At 50.5% G+C, this 15,638-nt stretch overlaps 1 protein-coding gene across 4 annotated transcripts in view; it reads right to left on the bottom strand.

Annotated features, from left to right (window-relative positions):
* Nucleotides 1-15,638, bottom strand: part of PTPRE (protein tyrosine phosphatase receptor type E) — a 163,313-nt gene that overhangs the window by 89,558 nt on the left and 58,117 nt on the right. For 2 of the 4 annotated variants that reach the window (XM_047826151.1, XM_047826152.1), the window contains exons 1-2: nt 9,817-9,988; nt 9,528-9,550 (exon numbers count right to left, since the gene is read on the bottom strand). In XM_047826151.1, the coding sequence (XP_047682107.1) occupies nt 9,528-9,550; nt 9,817-9,936 (143 nt within the window). In that variant the 5' untranslated portion in view covers nt 9,937-9,988. Of the gene's footprint in view, nt 1-9,527; nt 9,551-9,816; nt 9,989-12,227; nt 12,466-15,638 lie in introns of those variants that run through there. The other 2 variants (XM_047826154.1, XM_047826153.1) reach the window with 2 other exon arrangements.

Below are 15,638 nucleotides of genomic sequence, written 5' to 3'. Positions count from 1 at the left end.
TTTTGACCAGGTATTTGGACTTGGAGTACAATACCTGCATTTCTGCCATGGTATCTGAATTTCTAGAAAAAGTACTTGGAGAGCCGTCTTGGAACTTAGATTCTTGATGTAATATTTGTATTTCTGATGCAGTATTTAAATTTTTTTAATGTTTATTTTATTTTTTGAGAGAGAGAGAGACAGAACACAAGCGGGGGATGAGGAGGGGCAGAGAGAGAGGGAGACACAGAATCTAAAGCAGGCCCCAAGCTCCCCACTATCAGCACGGACCCCGACATGGGGCTCGAACCCATGAACCGTGAGATCGTGACCTGAAATGAAGGCGGACGCTCCACCGACTGAGCCACCCAGGAGGACCTGATGCACTATTTAGGTTTCTGGGGGCACCTGGGTGGCTCAGTCGGTTTTGCACCCAACTCTTGATCTCCGCTCAGGTCTTGATCTCAGGGTTGTGACTTTAAGCCCCACGTTGGGCTCTATGCCGGGCATGAAGCCTACTTAAAACAAGCAAAAAAAAAAAAAAAAAAAAAAAAAATATTTCTCATGCGGTCCGACTTAGTACACAAGCCCCACGCTGGGGCCCTTGGTGGCAGGCGTGGGGCACGAGCTTGGCCGGCTACGCCCAGGCCAGGCAGGAGTGCCTCACTGTACAGATGGAGGCACCCCCCACCCATCTGAAGGAGCGATGCTGATCTGCCAAGGAGTGGAAGGAAGCAGGCTGGCAGGGAGTGACCCTGAGACAGGAGCTCAACAGCTCTGGTCCCCAAGATGCGCCCCCCCCTCCCCCCCCGCCTCCCGGTGCTATTTTCCATTAAGGTTATGGACCAGAGGCGGCTCCTGAGCCCAGCTGGGTGGACAGAGGCCGCTTGGAGTAAACAGGCAGACGAGGAGGAAGCTTGAGTGAGTGGCAACTGATTATATTACTGGGCTCTCCGGGAGGGAGACTGACCACGTGGCTTTCCAAGCGGAATGGATTTGTAGCAACATGGAAAAAAAGAATTTTTTTTTTTTTTTAAACAGCTACATGGCATTCAACAACAGAAAGGAGGGTCTGGGGATATAAAATGAGGTGCAACTGCCTCTACCCTGGAGCAGCATAGTCACAGGATGATCTCATCACCGCTATTTCTTAAGAGTCCCGGGGAGGCTAAATGCCTCCCCTTTGTGGTATCACCATGTCCCCCTGTCCCAAACACGCCGAGCACCACGGTACCCAGATGATAGCACGATTTTTTTTTTTAAAGGAAACATGCCTTAATTCTCAACAGGAGGAAAAACAGACAGCCATGGGTTGTGAATCACTCATTAAAAATTAAATAAATCCACCCACAACAGGAAACAGCACAACAGAATGTCGGCGGTGACTTCACGTTGGAAGGAAGCCAGAAACAGGACTTGGAAACAGTGATGGCTCTGAGGGTGATCTTGCCCACACCGCGTGCATTCAGGACGCTAACTTCATCCCCGAGACAGGCACTTTCCAGCCTGTTCTTCTGCTGAGAACTCGCACCAGAGGGAAGCAGAGCGGCCCCAGGGGGTTTCCATGGTTTCTGAAAAGATTAAGCAATCTGCCTTCCCAGGGAATCACTTCTTCGGGTACCACAAACCATCGCGCAACCCCCAGAACCATTTGCCAGAACGGGTCTCAGAACGGTGGGGAAAGGGCCTTTGTTTTGCTAACTCGTGTTTCTGCTCAAGTTTTAAAATCAGAGCCGAAGGATTCGCAGTCTTTAATTTGTGCACGCACACAACATCATGGGAAGAAGACTGCCCTTCAGAAATGTCTTCCCACTGGGGCACCTGGGTGGCTCAGTCGGTTAAGCATCCAACTTCAGCTCGGGTCGTGGTCTCTCGGTTTGTGGGTTCGAGCCTCGCTTCGGGCTCTGGGCCAACAGCTCGGAGCCTGGAGCCTGCTTCGGAGCCTGTGTCTCCCCCTCTCTCTCTGCCCCTTCCCTGCTCGTGCTCTGTTTTTCCACCTCTCTCAAAAATAAATAAACATTAAAAAAAAAATGTCCTCCCACGAATAAGGCCCTCCTTTCTATGCTTCCTGGTTCTTTTGGAGGCAGTGGCAGCTAACCTAAGAGCAGAGGCAGAGAGATCGGCAAAGGACGGCTGCTTTCCTTCCCAAGCGAAGGTTGTAAAACATTTACAGCAGGAGGTATAGACAGACGTCCCCCCGGGAGGGAAGGAGACGGACATAACTAGTGGATTCACAGCGGTGGCTCCTTTAGGGAGATTCCTGTGTTAACGCCACATCCAGACAGGCATCGCCCTGGATCATCAACTTCGCGTCTAGAAGAGACCTTAAAGAAATTGTCACCCAGCCCTTTACTTTTTTAGACCAAGAAGGCATGGCTCAGGGCATGAAGGGGCGTGTCTGAGTCACTCACACTCTAGGTCTGTCCAACTCCTCTCCTAGGGTTCTGTGCAAAACGCACAACCCCACCTGCTAAAAGAAAGGATCCCGACATAGGCCCTACCGGCAATATTTCCTCAAGCCGGAAACTCGGACCTACCACTGGGGTTTTGAACACCCGGCACGATTATGGGCCCACAGGGGCCGCCTGAGGCACACCGGCGGAGGGAACAGACCAAACCTGGGAGGAAGCCGGGCAAGTGTGTGCAAAGAGATTAGAAAACTGAATTTGGTCAGCACATAGCATGTGGAAACACTCGGAACGCTGGCCAAGATCAACTCAACTGAGCGTAAAGTCGTTCCAAAATATAATTATCTACCAGCACGCCGTTTGCCGGACCCGTGGGACATGTCCTCATTTATTGCTGTCCTCTATGCCTCGCATAACTGCAAAAGGATATTTTTTCATGATGGAAAATGTTGCTTTCTATTCGGCAGGTCTGCGTCCTCACTGCGGGGGTCGGGAATGAGTGTGTCCCTGCTTTTCGGTTTCAGAGGGAACCTGTGCCCCCGGGGCAGGGGCCGCTGCCCGTGGGTGGGTCCCTTCCCACTGTCCTACCCGCTCACTTCTCCCAGGTGGCCTGGGTCTCTGTCTTCACTTCTTCAAGGCGGAGGTGAAAACACACGCCTGTGCTGCCTCCAAGGAATCTCGGAGGCCCGAGTGAGGTCGTGCGCCGGAGCTCTGCAAACTGTAAAGTGCTCTGCGTGCGTGTGCGTGTGCGTGTGCGTGTGCGTGATTATAAACGGCACAAGGCATTTAACTTATGTGGCAAAACAGGAAATAGATCAAGTCCTGTTTTGGTGAATAATAATTTCCACCAACATGACGATTTTAAAAAATTCATTTCTCAGCAGCAGCAGCAACAGCGTGGTAACGTGGTGGCTTTCAACATATTTTTACGTACAGTATTTGAACACAAAATCTCTATCATTGCTGACAGCAGACCGGTCTTGGTGGGGTTGTTTGAGATCAGTTAAACGCCACCAACATATTTTTAAAAAGTTGTTAGAATCCAATCAGTCCCCATCATAAAAATCACACAAATCCATTTTTTTTTTCTGGCTTGTTGCTTATTGCTTGTTTCCACTCAAAACAAGAAGGAAAACTACTCAGAGAATCCGTTACAGGACGGATTTTCGTTCAGCAATTCCACAGAGAGTTTTCCGACATCTTAAATATTTTATACCAAACTCTGTACCATAATAAGCTGTTTAAAAAAGTCACCTCAGAGGGTCAGTCTTCGCACAGAATGGATTTATACTCCTGTTGCCCAGTGTCCCAGTTCACGTGGGGTCATCCCCCAGGCCGTGGGGCTAAAGTTGGGGGCCAGCGAGTTCCCGCATCGAATGGGGGTCCGTCCCTGCTCCTAACATTGTGCAGACCTCATTCCCGATTCTGTGGCCCCGGGGGCTCAGAAATCCCTCTGTAAGTCACACACCCGGGGGCACCTGGGAGACTCAGTCGGTGAAGCGTCCGACTTCGGCTCAGGTCATGATCTCGCAGTTCGTGAGTTCGAGCCCCACTTCAGGCTCTGTGCTGACAGCTCAGAGCCTGGAGCCCCCTTCCGATCCTGTGTCTCCCTCTCTCTCTGTCCCCTCCCCTGCTCATGTTCTGTCTCTCCCTCTCTCTCAAAAATAAATAAACATTTAGGGGTGCCTGGGTGGCTAAGTCAGTGAAGCGTCCGACTTCGGCTCAGGTCATGATCTCGCGGTTTGTGGGTTCGAGCCCCGCGTCGGGCCCTGTGCTGACAGCTTGGAGCCTGGAGCCTGCTTCGGGTTCTGTGTCTCCCTCTCTCTCTGTCCCCTCCCCTGCTCATGCTCTCTCTCTGTCTCTCAAAAACAAATAAACATTAAAAAAATATATTTCAAAAAAAGTCATACATCCCAAAAGTTTGATACACCTCCTGTCCTCTTCCCCGCAGTGTGACCGATGCCACCGTCAGGCAGAGGACGCCGTCTGTTTCCACACCGAAGTGCGCAGGCTGGAAAGCCCGGCACACAGAACGCCAGCCCTGCCTCGTGCACCTGATCACAAGCTCCTTGAAGGACCAACTCACTGTCCTGCAGACCAGGTCCTTCCCACGTTCTCACTGTGTCATTTTGAACTAAAATGCCACTGCACAAATCTAGCTGATAAGGCGAGTTAGGAGGGTGGGTCTGATTATAAAAAAAAATAATAATAAAAAAAGGAAATGTCCCATTTAGAATGAGTGGGATTCTGACGTGTCACCCAGTCAGCCTGGGGCCCCAACAACAAGTGGGGATTGTTTTCCTAAAAGGTGGACCTCACCGTGGATTCCTGGCAGTCGGACAACCCGCCGGCCCTGAGGCAGCTGGCTCTCCACGGCACCGTCCCTGGGCACCACTTGGCCCGGCTGCGGTGGATTAAAACAGTTTCCTGAAGCATAAATCCCAGATTTCCTGCACGGGGCTGGACAAAGCGAACGGAGGAGCTTGCCAAATTTTCCCTTAACGACCGCTTCCTGCTAATACTCTCGCACTGGAGTCTTAAACGCCTTAGGAATTATATCACAAACAACCACGACCTAAATCCCAAGCGACGAGAAAAGTTCCCCTTTCCGGCGCCCCTTTACCTCTGGTCCTACGGGGATGATGCTGGGGAGCCATCCCGGCCCGCGAGAATCCATGTTTTCCTGTCAGCTGGAAAAGGATTCGTGGAAGAATTCCAGCTCTGAACTGGGTCCCTAGGAGCTCAGGGGCGAGACACGAGTTTATATAGAAGAGCTGTGTTCCTATTTCCTCTAAGTGGAAACCATGACCGCTTAATATCCATGGCTTGGGCATATGACAAACAATTACCTAGCGGACCCTTTTAGGTGGTACTTCTTGGAAGAATGTCGAAACTTTCCTGGGGGGAGGGGGGTGGAAATGGAAACAAATGAGGGATGAATCCGTTTGTCACCAGCCGGTCCGCAGGCATTCTTCCAACGTACTGTCACCTTCCAATCTCAGTTACGGGAGAATAACTTCTTCGCCGTTGGGAGCAACACATTTTGCTCGGATAGGAAACCCAGAGGATCCGCTGATGCTAATAAAAACCCAAGAACAGGGCAAAGGCAGGAAATCGAAGCCAAATATCTGAGAAAGGGTTCAAGTCTTGTGAGCTCTGCACATCATACATCACGGTTGTCATTTCTGAAGACGCAGAGCCCAGCAGAGAAACCACCTGCAGAAACGTAGGCCCAGCTGAGGTGGTCAGAAGGCATGTTCCGAGGGGTCCGCCCTGCCTTGCCAAACGCAGGCCAGGCCCCCGCACCTCATTTAAAAACCTTCAGCTTCTTCTTTTCTTTTCCTGCCTTGGTGGCCATTCCCGCCAACACCGAAGAAGAAAAGGGACTTCGAAGAGAAAAATCACACATACGGAAACTGACAGAGGAGGAAAGATACATCATTAAAGAGGAGACAGCTAGCGAATGAATACCGCAAGTTAATTTTAAAATAAAATTCACTGTTAATATCAGCACTTTAATTTCATTGCCTTTTATCCCTTTGGTATTTCCAAGAACCAAAGTGAAACAGCCAAGTTACAGTATCATTTAATTTTCCTCACCGGTGGATACCCTTTGGTATAACAATACAAGACCTCCCAGAGCCTGGAGAAGATATTTAAACCTTAATTACGTGTCTTGCATAAATTCTTAATTCTGACATTCCACTGCATTATTTAAAGACAAGGCAACGGAGACCCACAGAGTCGTAAGCGTTGTCGGGTTGAGGGACTTTGGTCATGTTCAATGGTGGATATGAATTATAGTATTACTTCCCCAGTCTGTATTTACATAGTACAAAAAGGAGAAACAAAAGAAAACCAGGGGGATGGTGGTCATGCTAAAAAGGCCCCTCTTAATCCAGTTTAACAGGGGAAAGTGGACTCTTCTTTTTAAGGCCAGATATTAATATAGAGCGTCTTTTTTTTTTTTTAATGAAAAGTCAGAGTGTGCGGCTAGAAAAAAGAACTCCTTTGCTCTCTGTTATAGTACTGGGACATACATCACTACCCACTTAAATGCCCGCTTGGTATTTTTACTTTTTAATTTTAATTGCAATTTTTTAAAAAGTTTATTCATTTACTTTGAGAGACAGTGTGAGCAGGCGAGGGGCAGAGGGAGAGGGAGAGAGAGAATCCCAAGCAGGCTCCATGATCAGTGCACAGCCTGCTCGAAACCACAACTGTGAAATCACCTGTTAGTCGGATGCCTAACAGACTGAAGCAGTCAGGTGCCCCTTATTTTTATGTTTTTATCTTAAGAGAGAGAGAGAGAGAGAGAGAGAGAGCGCACACATGTGTGCAGGGGGAGGGGCGGAGGGAGAGAAAGAGAGAGAGAGGGAGGGAGGGAGAGAGAACCTTAAGCAGGGTCCATGCCCAGAGTGGAACCCACGGTGGGGCTCCCTCCCACAATCCTAGGATCACGACCCGAGCCAAAATCAAGAGCCGGACCCTCAACCTACTGAGCCACCCAGGCGCCCCTAAATGACATCCTTAAACGTTGGAAACAACTGCCATAATTTTGCGATGATGTTACTTACATCAATTTTATTACCTGCTAACTCGGGGTGAGCTCATTTATACATTACAATGACCCCAGGAAGGGACTGACAGCTGAGAGCAGAGGGGGCGCCCAGGGCTCCTGGGTTCACCCAGCAGGTGTCTCCTGGGCTCCTGCAGCCACCCCACCACCTGAGCACCATGGCTTGGGACAGTCACCGACCTCAGGGGGCTTGCTCTCTCCTGCCCTGCCCAAAGTGAGCTATTTATTTAGCTCTAACTGACTCCAAACCAAATTTCTAAGCCCACAAATTAGAAATAAATTCCTTTCTGTTAGTGGAAATCCTGAAACTCTGGGACAAGACTCAAATGTTTAGCAGTGAATGTTTAGGCTAAGAGAGCCATCCGATGTTCTAACCCTGATGCCCCCAGCAGCAGATTCCAACAAAGGCTTTAAATGAGGTAGCCACCAAAGCAGGGGCTTATGCTTGGAACAGACTTTCCTCACATCGAAGAGAAAATTCCTAAAATAAGCAGCCCTTGTTACCTAACAACTCATAGCTTCCGAGAGCAACCTTTACTTTCTTTCCTCCTGGAAGGGAGGTGAAGCGGGGGCTGGGTGGCTCCATCAGTGAAGCATCTGGCTCTTGACTTCGGCCCAAGTCATCTCACAGTTCTTGGGTTTGAGCCCCATATCGGTCTCTGTGCTGACAGTGGGGAGCCTGCTTAGGAGTCTCTCTTCCTCTCCCTCTCTCTCTGGGCCTCCCCTGCTCACATGTGCTCTGTCTCTCTCTCTCTCTTTCTCTCACAGAATAAATAAATAGACCTTAAAAAAAAAAAAGAAAGAAAGAAAGGGAGGTGAACGATGGGACCAGGTTGAGTGACATGGCCAGGGAGCAGGTGGAGTTGCCAAGAGGGAGGAAACTCTGGAATGGGCAAATGGGAAGACTGGGTTTGGAGGAATCGGTGTGGAGTGGAGAGCCAAGGAGGGTAAAGGTCTGATGTTATAACAAATCATAACCTGGATCTTGTATTTGGGGAGGGGATGAGTCTGTGGGATGAGACCCTCAAATGTTTCATTCCAGCAAGATAGGGAGCCCGTGCTCTTGACGAACAGCATGTTTAATATCCATTGAAACCAATATGGATGAGCCAATGCCTCTCACTTAGGATTCTGAGGCACTAAGGGACTGAAGACTGCTTGTATGTAAGTCTCTACCCCTGAATATGATTCCAGTAATATTCCTGCTCTCGGAGCCCACTGTTGACTTTTGCTGAAGTAGATCGTGCCATTGAAAACTGATTCACATCCTATAATGATGGCATAGAGAAGAGGGTCAATGCAATTAGCTTAGCAGGTGACAAACGGAGCCTTCCCCATGCTCTATCTCGATAAACCGCTGGCTGTATCTGCATTCCTTTGAGATAGGGAGCAAGAGTCCATACAACCCACACGCATTCGATCGCACCGGGACTACCGTAAGCATTTACACCCAGATGGAACACTGCCACGAGACCAAAAGGGGGGGAAGCCAAAGCCAAACAATCGACCCACCGACCTTAGAATAATTCAGGAGGGAGTCAGAGTATTTCATACAAGGTGACGCATGTGAGAAATACAACGTCCTGGCCGCCTATATCCGGTGCACTCACCAAATGTGAGCACACGCACCACCGTGCCCCAGAGCCACCTGCCCACATACTGCGGCCACTTCAAGAGCTCTTAGATTTTCTCCCCTTGATTTCTTTGGGGGATCTTAACACCAGTAAGTCGACTGAGTAGAACACAAAAAGGCAGTGGTGTTTCCTTCTCTAAGTACTAGGACATCAGGGCCGTGGAACATTGCCTCGATCTCAAAAGGCATAAAACGACGTGACAATGACACTGTTTCTTTTTTTTTTTTTTAACCCAAAGTGCATTCCAGAAAAGCTCCTTTTCAGCAGTTTCCCCCAAAGCAGATCAATTTAAGAGGCAATTACCATCAATGTAATTACGTGCCTCTGTGTTCCCTAATAGTCATCCAATGTGTTCAGCGAGATAAGGAGAGGCCCTTTGAAAAGTACAGACAAATCAGTGCAAGGAGAGCAGGTTGAAATTGTATTCTCAACAATATAGTTCAGGAGACTGAACAGCAAAGCCAGATTTCAAACACACACACACACACACACACACACACACACACACACACACTGATGTAACCAAAAGTGTGATATGAGCCTCTTCAACATTTTTATTTATTTTTGGGACAGAGAGAGACAGAGCATGAATGGGGGAGGGGCAGAGAGAGAGGGAGACACAGAATCGGAAACAGGCTCCAGGCTCCGAGCCATCAGCCCAGAGCCCGACGCGGGGCTCGAACTCACGGACCGCGAGATCGTGACCTGGCTGAAGTCGGCCGCTTAACCGACTGCGCCACCCAGGCGCCCCGATATGAGCCTCTTCAAGTAGGTTAAGGCATAACATTCAAATACACCAGCTGATCATACTGGCCCTCTTTCTCTAGAAATAATGCTTCACTAACAATGAAATCCCATGAAATTCCACACCCACCTTTTTTTTGTTAACTACACATCAGAAAAAAAGTGTTTAAGTTTTGTACTCACCCAGGGAAAACGAAGGCTATAGTCTGAAAAAGAAAGGGAGAAAAAAGAGAAAGAATTAGTTTTCTGGTTACCTGTGTTAGTTAGTTGCTCATTCTAGTCACTTCTTGGTCTACAGCTCTAGTTGGATGTGCTCATTTTTGCTTTGTTGTTGGGGTCTTCTTGAGGCCTTTCTATCTACGTGATGATGACATTTTTTGCTACAGTCATCAGCTGTCAAAAGGTGCCCTGCCCCCAGCTCTCCTGTGATCTCTGGTTGTCAGTGTTGGGGGTGGGGGGCGCGGGGGCTGACCTGGATCAGAAGCACTGGGTGTCTAGTCCCCAGCCTGGGTGCCCCCCTCTTCCAAGGTGGTGCCCTCTGTCCCTCTTCCCAGACACCGCCTCTTAGAACCTCCATGGCTTGGCCCCTCATCCAGGTTTTCCAGCTAAATCATTATCCAGCCTGCTCACTCCTCAATAATTTAGCTTTTATGTCCTTTTCGTTTTTAACATCTCATTAGGATATAATTTACATGCCATAAAGCCCACCTGTGTACAATTCAATGGTTTTTAGCATAACCGCAGAGTTTTACAGCCACCACCATACCTAAATTTAGAGCGTTTTCATCATCTCAACAGAAACCCCACGCCCATTAGTTCATTTTAGCTCTCCAGCCCATCCTCCCCCCACCCCCTCTCCCCTGGCGACCACCAATCTACTTTCTGCATGTGGGTTGGTCCCTTCTGGACATTTCATAAAAATGAGATCCTACAGGACGTGGCGTTTTGTGATTTGCTGCTTTTACTTAGTACATTTTTGAGGTCCGTCCATGTTGGAACATGTACCAGTCCTTTGTTCCTTCCTGGGGACGAATACTCTTTCATTTCCCATATACCATATACTGTGCTCTGTCTATCCACTCCTCAGCTGACCCTCGGGTCCGTGGCCATGGCCCTCGGGTTCTTGTGTGAGCGGCTAGTAGGGAAGCCTCACGCTGGAGCAAGAGACCATGAAGAGTTGTCACCACGCATCTGTGCCGTTAGATGTTTCGATCGCCACTATTTTTAAGTAGCTAATGCGGTGCCCGGTGTCTTCCACCAAAATAGAATACTTCTTATCTTAGTCATGGCCAGGCTAGATATTTTACGCCAAAGACAGCACTCTCCAGCACACAATCATAACAAGTTGTTGCAGGAATTAAGAAGCTGACCCGGGAAGTAGGTCGAAGTCAAAAAAAAGAGGCAGAAAAAATGGTTGTCCTAATGCTAAGGAATTTTAAATCTACTTGGGCAAGTCTACAGCTAATGTGATCTTCAGTAGGGAAGACTGAATGCTTCCTCACTAATACTGGGAACAAGGCAAGAATGTCCACATTCACCACTCATATTTGACATTGTACTGGTCAACGTAATAGGGCAAGAAAAAGAAATAAAAGGCATTGAAACTGGAAAGAAAAAAAAGTAAGACTTCAGCATTCTCAGATGACATGAGCATCCACATAGAAAATTCCAAAGAATCCACCAAAAATCAACTGGGAACCAGTCTGTTGGGTAACATATAAAGTCACAGAGTTCCCAGAGTGCAGCAGGGCCCGACGTAACACAAAGTGAATGGCGGGAAGGTGAGGGAGGCACTGATTGTTGGGCCGCTGGTGATCATGGGAGGTGAGGGGAACTGCTTTTCGTAAGAATAATTGTAAGAGTCCACTCCTTCCAATCCCCTGAGAGAGCCTGGGAAAATGCTGAGGAGAGAGACGTGTGTGTTTGTCTGGGGCCAAGCATGGTGAGAAGCCAGGAGCAGAAAGGGCCCTTGACGCTTCAGCCTTCGTTAGAAATGCTCAAAACTACCTCCCAATGTAATGTTCAGTCATTTTATCATAAAATAAAACCCAGTGATATGCAGAAGCAAAGGTGCAGGCTTGAGTCAAACCACACTGAAAACCACACGGGAGAAAAGCCAAGAGTGTGTAGAACCAGGCGGGGACCCTGCCCAACGATGGTTAAACAAATGAATAAGCATAATTGACTACATACCAACCAAAAACACACACAACCATTTTGAATTCAGCTTTGAACTCATGCTGTTTTAGTTTTTAAAAGTAAGCAAGGATACACAGAACTGTGGGCTGGTCCAATAGATCACACACGTCACAGCACAAAACCACAACTATCAGTTTCTCAAAGAACAGAATTAGAACAAAACCCAAGCAACCAGAATACCCTCTCCAGTCAACCCTCGGCACACGAACACTTCCTTCAGCCTAAGGCCCTGATGCAGACTGCAATTCTAATACGGAGCACAAGGTCTGAAAAGATGAAACAAGCACATTTAAAGCTGGGGGTGGGGGAGGTCGGTTCGCGGGAGCAGAGCTGTTCCTCTCGCCAGGAGGGTGTCTCTGAGCTGTTTGCATGGCATCACTCCACACCTGGAGACCTTTCTGGTCGTGGCAGGAATGGTGCCACCCTCCAAACAGGGGACGGAGAGCAGCCATTGGATTTTGGATCCCGTCCAGGGCCGCTCACGGTGTCTCTCCCGCAGCCCACAGCCAGTCCCACGAAACAGGCCAGGCGAGTCCCATTTGGAAGAAGGGGACGCGGAGGCTCGGCGAGCCCCTTGACCCATGTCACACAGAGCAGGGAGGCAGGGAGGCTAACCCAGGGCTGCTGAGACCACTCTTGGCTGGGCCGCACGGGCAAATCCAGCTTCCCCTGGAGTTCATTTACCTTTGTTCGCTGGCCGTTGGTTTTTCTTTCTGTGTCTCCATCCCCAACCCCCCCGCCAACGAAGCCAAAATTCTTTCAGGGCAGGGACAGTCGGCCTTTTCTTTACATTCCTGGCGTCTACCACCAGCTGCCAGCAGGAGGACCCGTGAAAGGCATCGGTGGGGCACAACACTGCCACAAGCAATTCCCTCAAATCCCTCCGAGTCCCCAGGGAAAGCTGCACCGAGGTCTGTGTGCGGAAGACCTGGAAAGGCTCAGGCTGGCCGCACACATCCTGGGCGGGGGATAAGGGGGGGGGGGGGGGGAGACGTGCTTCTGTGGGAAGCCTGAGCCAGCGTGACCACGCAAGTGTGGAGGTCTGTCCCTGGGGCGTCCAGACGCGGCCACTCTGCTTCCAGGGCACAGAGGCGGAGGACGCCTGCCAAGCTAGACCCTGGGAAAGAGGTGGTGTGAGGACGCGGAACAGGGGAAATCCACCGAGAAGGGGGGGGAGCCGGGCGGGCGAGGTCAGGAGGGCGGGCACGCCGGCAGGAAGTGGCCCCAGGCTGCAGGGCTCGGTCCGGATCGCTCACGAGATATGGAAAGACCCAGCAACGTTACCGTGTATCCAAACCTCACAAAGAAGAAAATAAAACTATGACGTTTAGACTCCATCTGCCGGGGCTGCTTCATTTAGGGAAGAAGGTAGAATTATGCTGACTTTGTCCAGCTCTGAGAGGGACGGAGCCGGACAATCTTAACAAACTCAGAGAAAAGTAAAATGTCTTTTGCACACGCACCCTTGGCCCGAAGCATCCTAAACATCCAAGTGGGTGGCCTGTGTGTTGCTGACGGTGTATTTACAAGCTACTCTTTCACGTGGGCCGGTGGGCAGCAGCCTTTCAAAGCAAGTTGGATGCAGGGGTGCCTGGCTGGCTCAGCAGTTTGAGCCTCTGACTTCGGCTCAGGTCACGATCTCGAGGTCCGTGAGTTCGAGCCCCGCGTCGGGCTCTGTGCTGAGAGCTCAGAACCTGGAACCTGCTTCGGATTCCGTGTCTCCCTCTCTCTCTGCCCCTCCCCCAGTTGCGCTCTCTCTCTTTCTCTCTCTCTCTCTCAAAAATAAACAAACATTAAAAAAATGACAATGTTTCTGTTTGTATTTCCACGTGTATAGTCTATCTAAATTGTGAACTTTTATGAAATTTTGCAAAGCAAGGGCACACAAAAAAGCAAACTCATGCAATCAAACACCATGAATCTGGGCTTGCCGCAGTCTTATCAGCGTGGTCAGACCCCACAGAGAGGACTGCCACCCTGGCCGCATTCTCCTGGATCCCAGGGTTTCCGGAGACAGGGAGTTGTCCCAATCCATCAGCTATCAGAGCACTTGGCACAGCGGGAGTGTCGCTCACCCTCAGGCACAGCGACTCTCAAGATGAGGAGTAGGGCAATCCATTTAGGCGGTTGCCCAAAGAGCCTAAAATCCACTTACAAAGGAGCAAACGACGGAAACCACATCACATATGCGGTGAGCAGCGCAAGTGCAGGGCGCCCTGCCCGTGGCACGTCGGCTGCCTCCTCATCCCATCAGGGAACAAGTGCACTCTGCCTCCACGCGGCAACTCACGCGATGGGACACCGTGCAAAATGCTCCCGAATCACCTGGGCTGCAGATTCTCCCTGAGGTCAGACGCTGACAAGTATCACCGTCTCCTTGCCTACCTTCCAGGCATCCACAGAGCTGTTAATTTCTGTATTTTGTAACCTACAAAAGAGAGGCTGAGAAGGGCTGCTGACCTCACCCGAGGCGGGAAACCTCCCTGAATGACGAGCTGGGGAGAATCCATGATATTCTGCCCACCCCACCGCAAGCCACCTTGAAGAGGTGAGAGCAGGGGTCCTTCAAACAATGTTGCTAAGGCCGGAGAAAAGATGTGTCTTCCCAACCCGTTTTGCCAATCTGTGACCAACGAGCTGGACTTCTAAATATCCGGCAAATTTTAAAAATGATTCAGGGACAGCTGCTCAGCAAAGACCCACGTGCGTCCCTGCCTGCTTCTTGACACTGTTTCTGAAGCTGGATCCCCAGTCTCCCAAGTGCACAGAAGGGCACCTCCCTAATTACTCCACGGTTGGGGGAGGGGCCTCTTTGGATTGGAAAACTATGCCCATTAGCAAGCCAATGACTCCATATTGACAAGTTCAAACGGCTGCTGGCTTCTGAACATCCATGCTCCTCTCTGCCATTATCCTGTGGGAACACAGGACTTTTTGTTTCCTGCTGAGGCACAGGGTGCTCTCCCAGCCCCAGCCTGGAGGGTGGCCCCGCCTGTGCTCCCCTCCCACGGGCCACGTGCGCAGGTCTAGAACAGGCACGCGCCCCTCCCTCTGCCCGGAGCCAGCACGAACCTGGCTGTGGCAGGTGCGGGATGGCACCTGGTCCTTCGGCCCACCTCTTCACCGGCCCACCTCTTGCATTCGGCACAAACGATTCTCAAATAGTGACATTCGTCAATGTCATACTTTAAAAGCCTTTGCCCCAGAAGTAGCATCTTTGTGAAGGTTCTTGTGCTCGAGGGCTAGGACAGTGTGCAAACATCCTTGGAGAAAGTGTCCACTGTAATGACAGGTAGTCCACACCAGAGATCCCGTCAAGTGCACACAGGGATCACTGAAGTCTCTCAATGCCCCCATGAAGAGTCTGGTTTAGACCTACTTTGCAGATGGGAAGACTGAGGCCCAGAGAGATTAAGTAACTTGCCACCGGGCATCCCACGACCAGGCGGTGCAGTGGGACTCGGGACCTGGGCACAGGCTTCCTGGAGCTCCCAGGGAACTAAACCAGCTGCACGAAGGACTTAAAGACAAAAGGGCTCTCTGCCTGGACTGTGGAGCTTACCCGGGCTGTGGGGTTTGTGCACGTCCCCAGGTCATTCTACAGCTGTGTGGCCCAGCTGGGGCTCTGAGCAGGGCTGGGCGCCCACAGCACGCTCAGCTCTACCTGGGCCCTGAAGGCGAGAGGAAGGTGCTCATCTTGGGACCCTCCCTCCCCTCCTCCACTCACCCCCTAGCCAGCCCTCATGCGCGTCTGCTTCCATGAACCTCTTTTTCTCTAACTGTGCGGATTTTGAGCATGGAAGCATCGGATTTTGAGGAGACAGGGCTCCCCAAATACACCTGTTCCCACACGCCCTCCCCTCCCCCAGCCAGCCCACCTGGAAGAATCCGAGGGACCAAAACAGGCGTCTGAGACTCAGCCTCTGAGCCCCCCACTTCCCCCTGGATGCTCACTCCCACCCGCGTCCAAAATCCAGTCCTGACACCAGGGGTCCAGCTTCCCCCGGGGGTGGGGGGGACATTACCCAGGGCTCCCAGCTCCCCAGGTGTGGGAGGTACGGATTTCGCATTTTCCCTCAAAAAATTTCACGAGGG

This window comes from Prionailurus viverrinus, chromosome D2, assembly GCF_022837055.1.
Source record: "Prionailurus viverrinus isolate Anna chromosome D2, UM_Priviv_1.0, whole genome shotgun sequence".
NCBI lineage: Eukaryota > Metazoa > Chordata > Mammalia > Carnivora > Felidae > Prionailurus > Prionailurus viverrinus.
The sequence above is the reverse complement of the archived record's forward strand: the minus strand, read 5'-3'. Positions and strand labels throughout refer to the sequence as shown.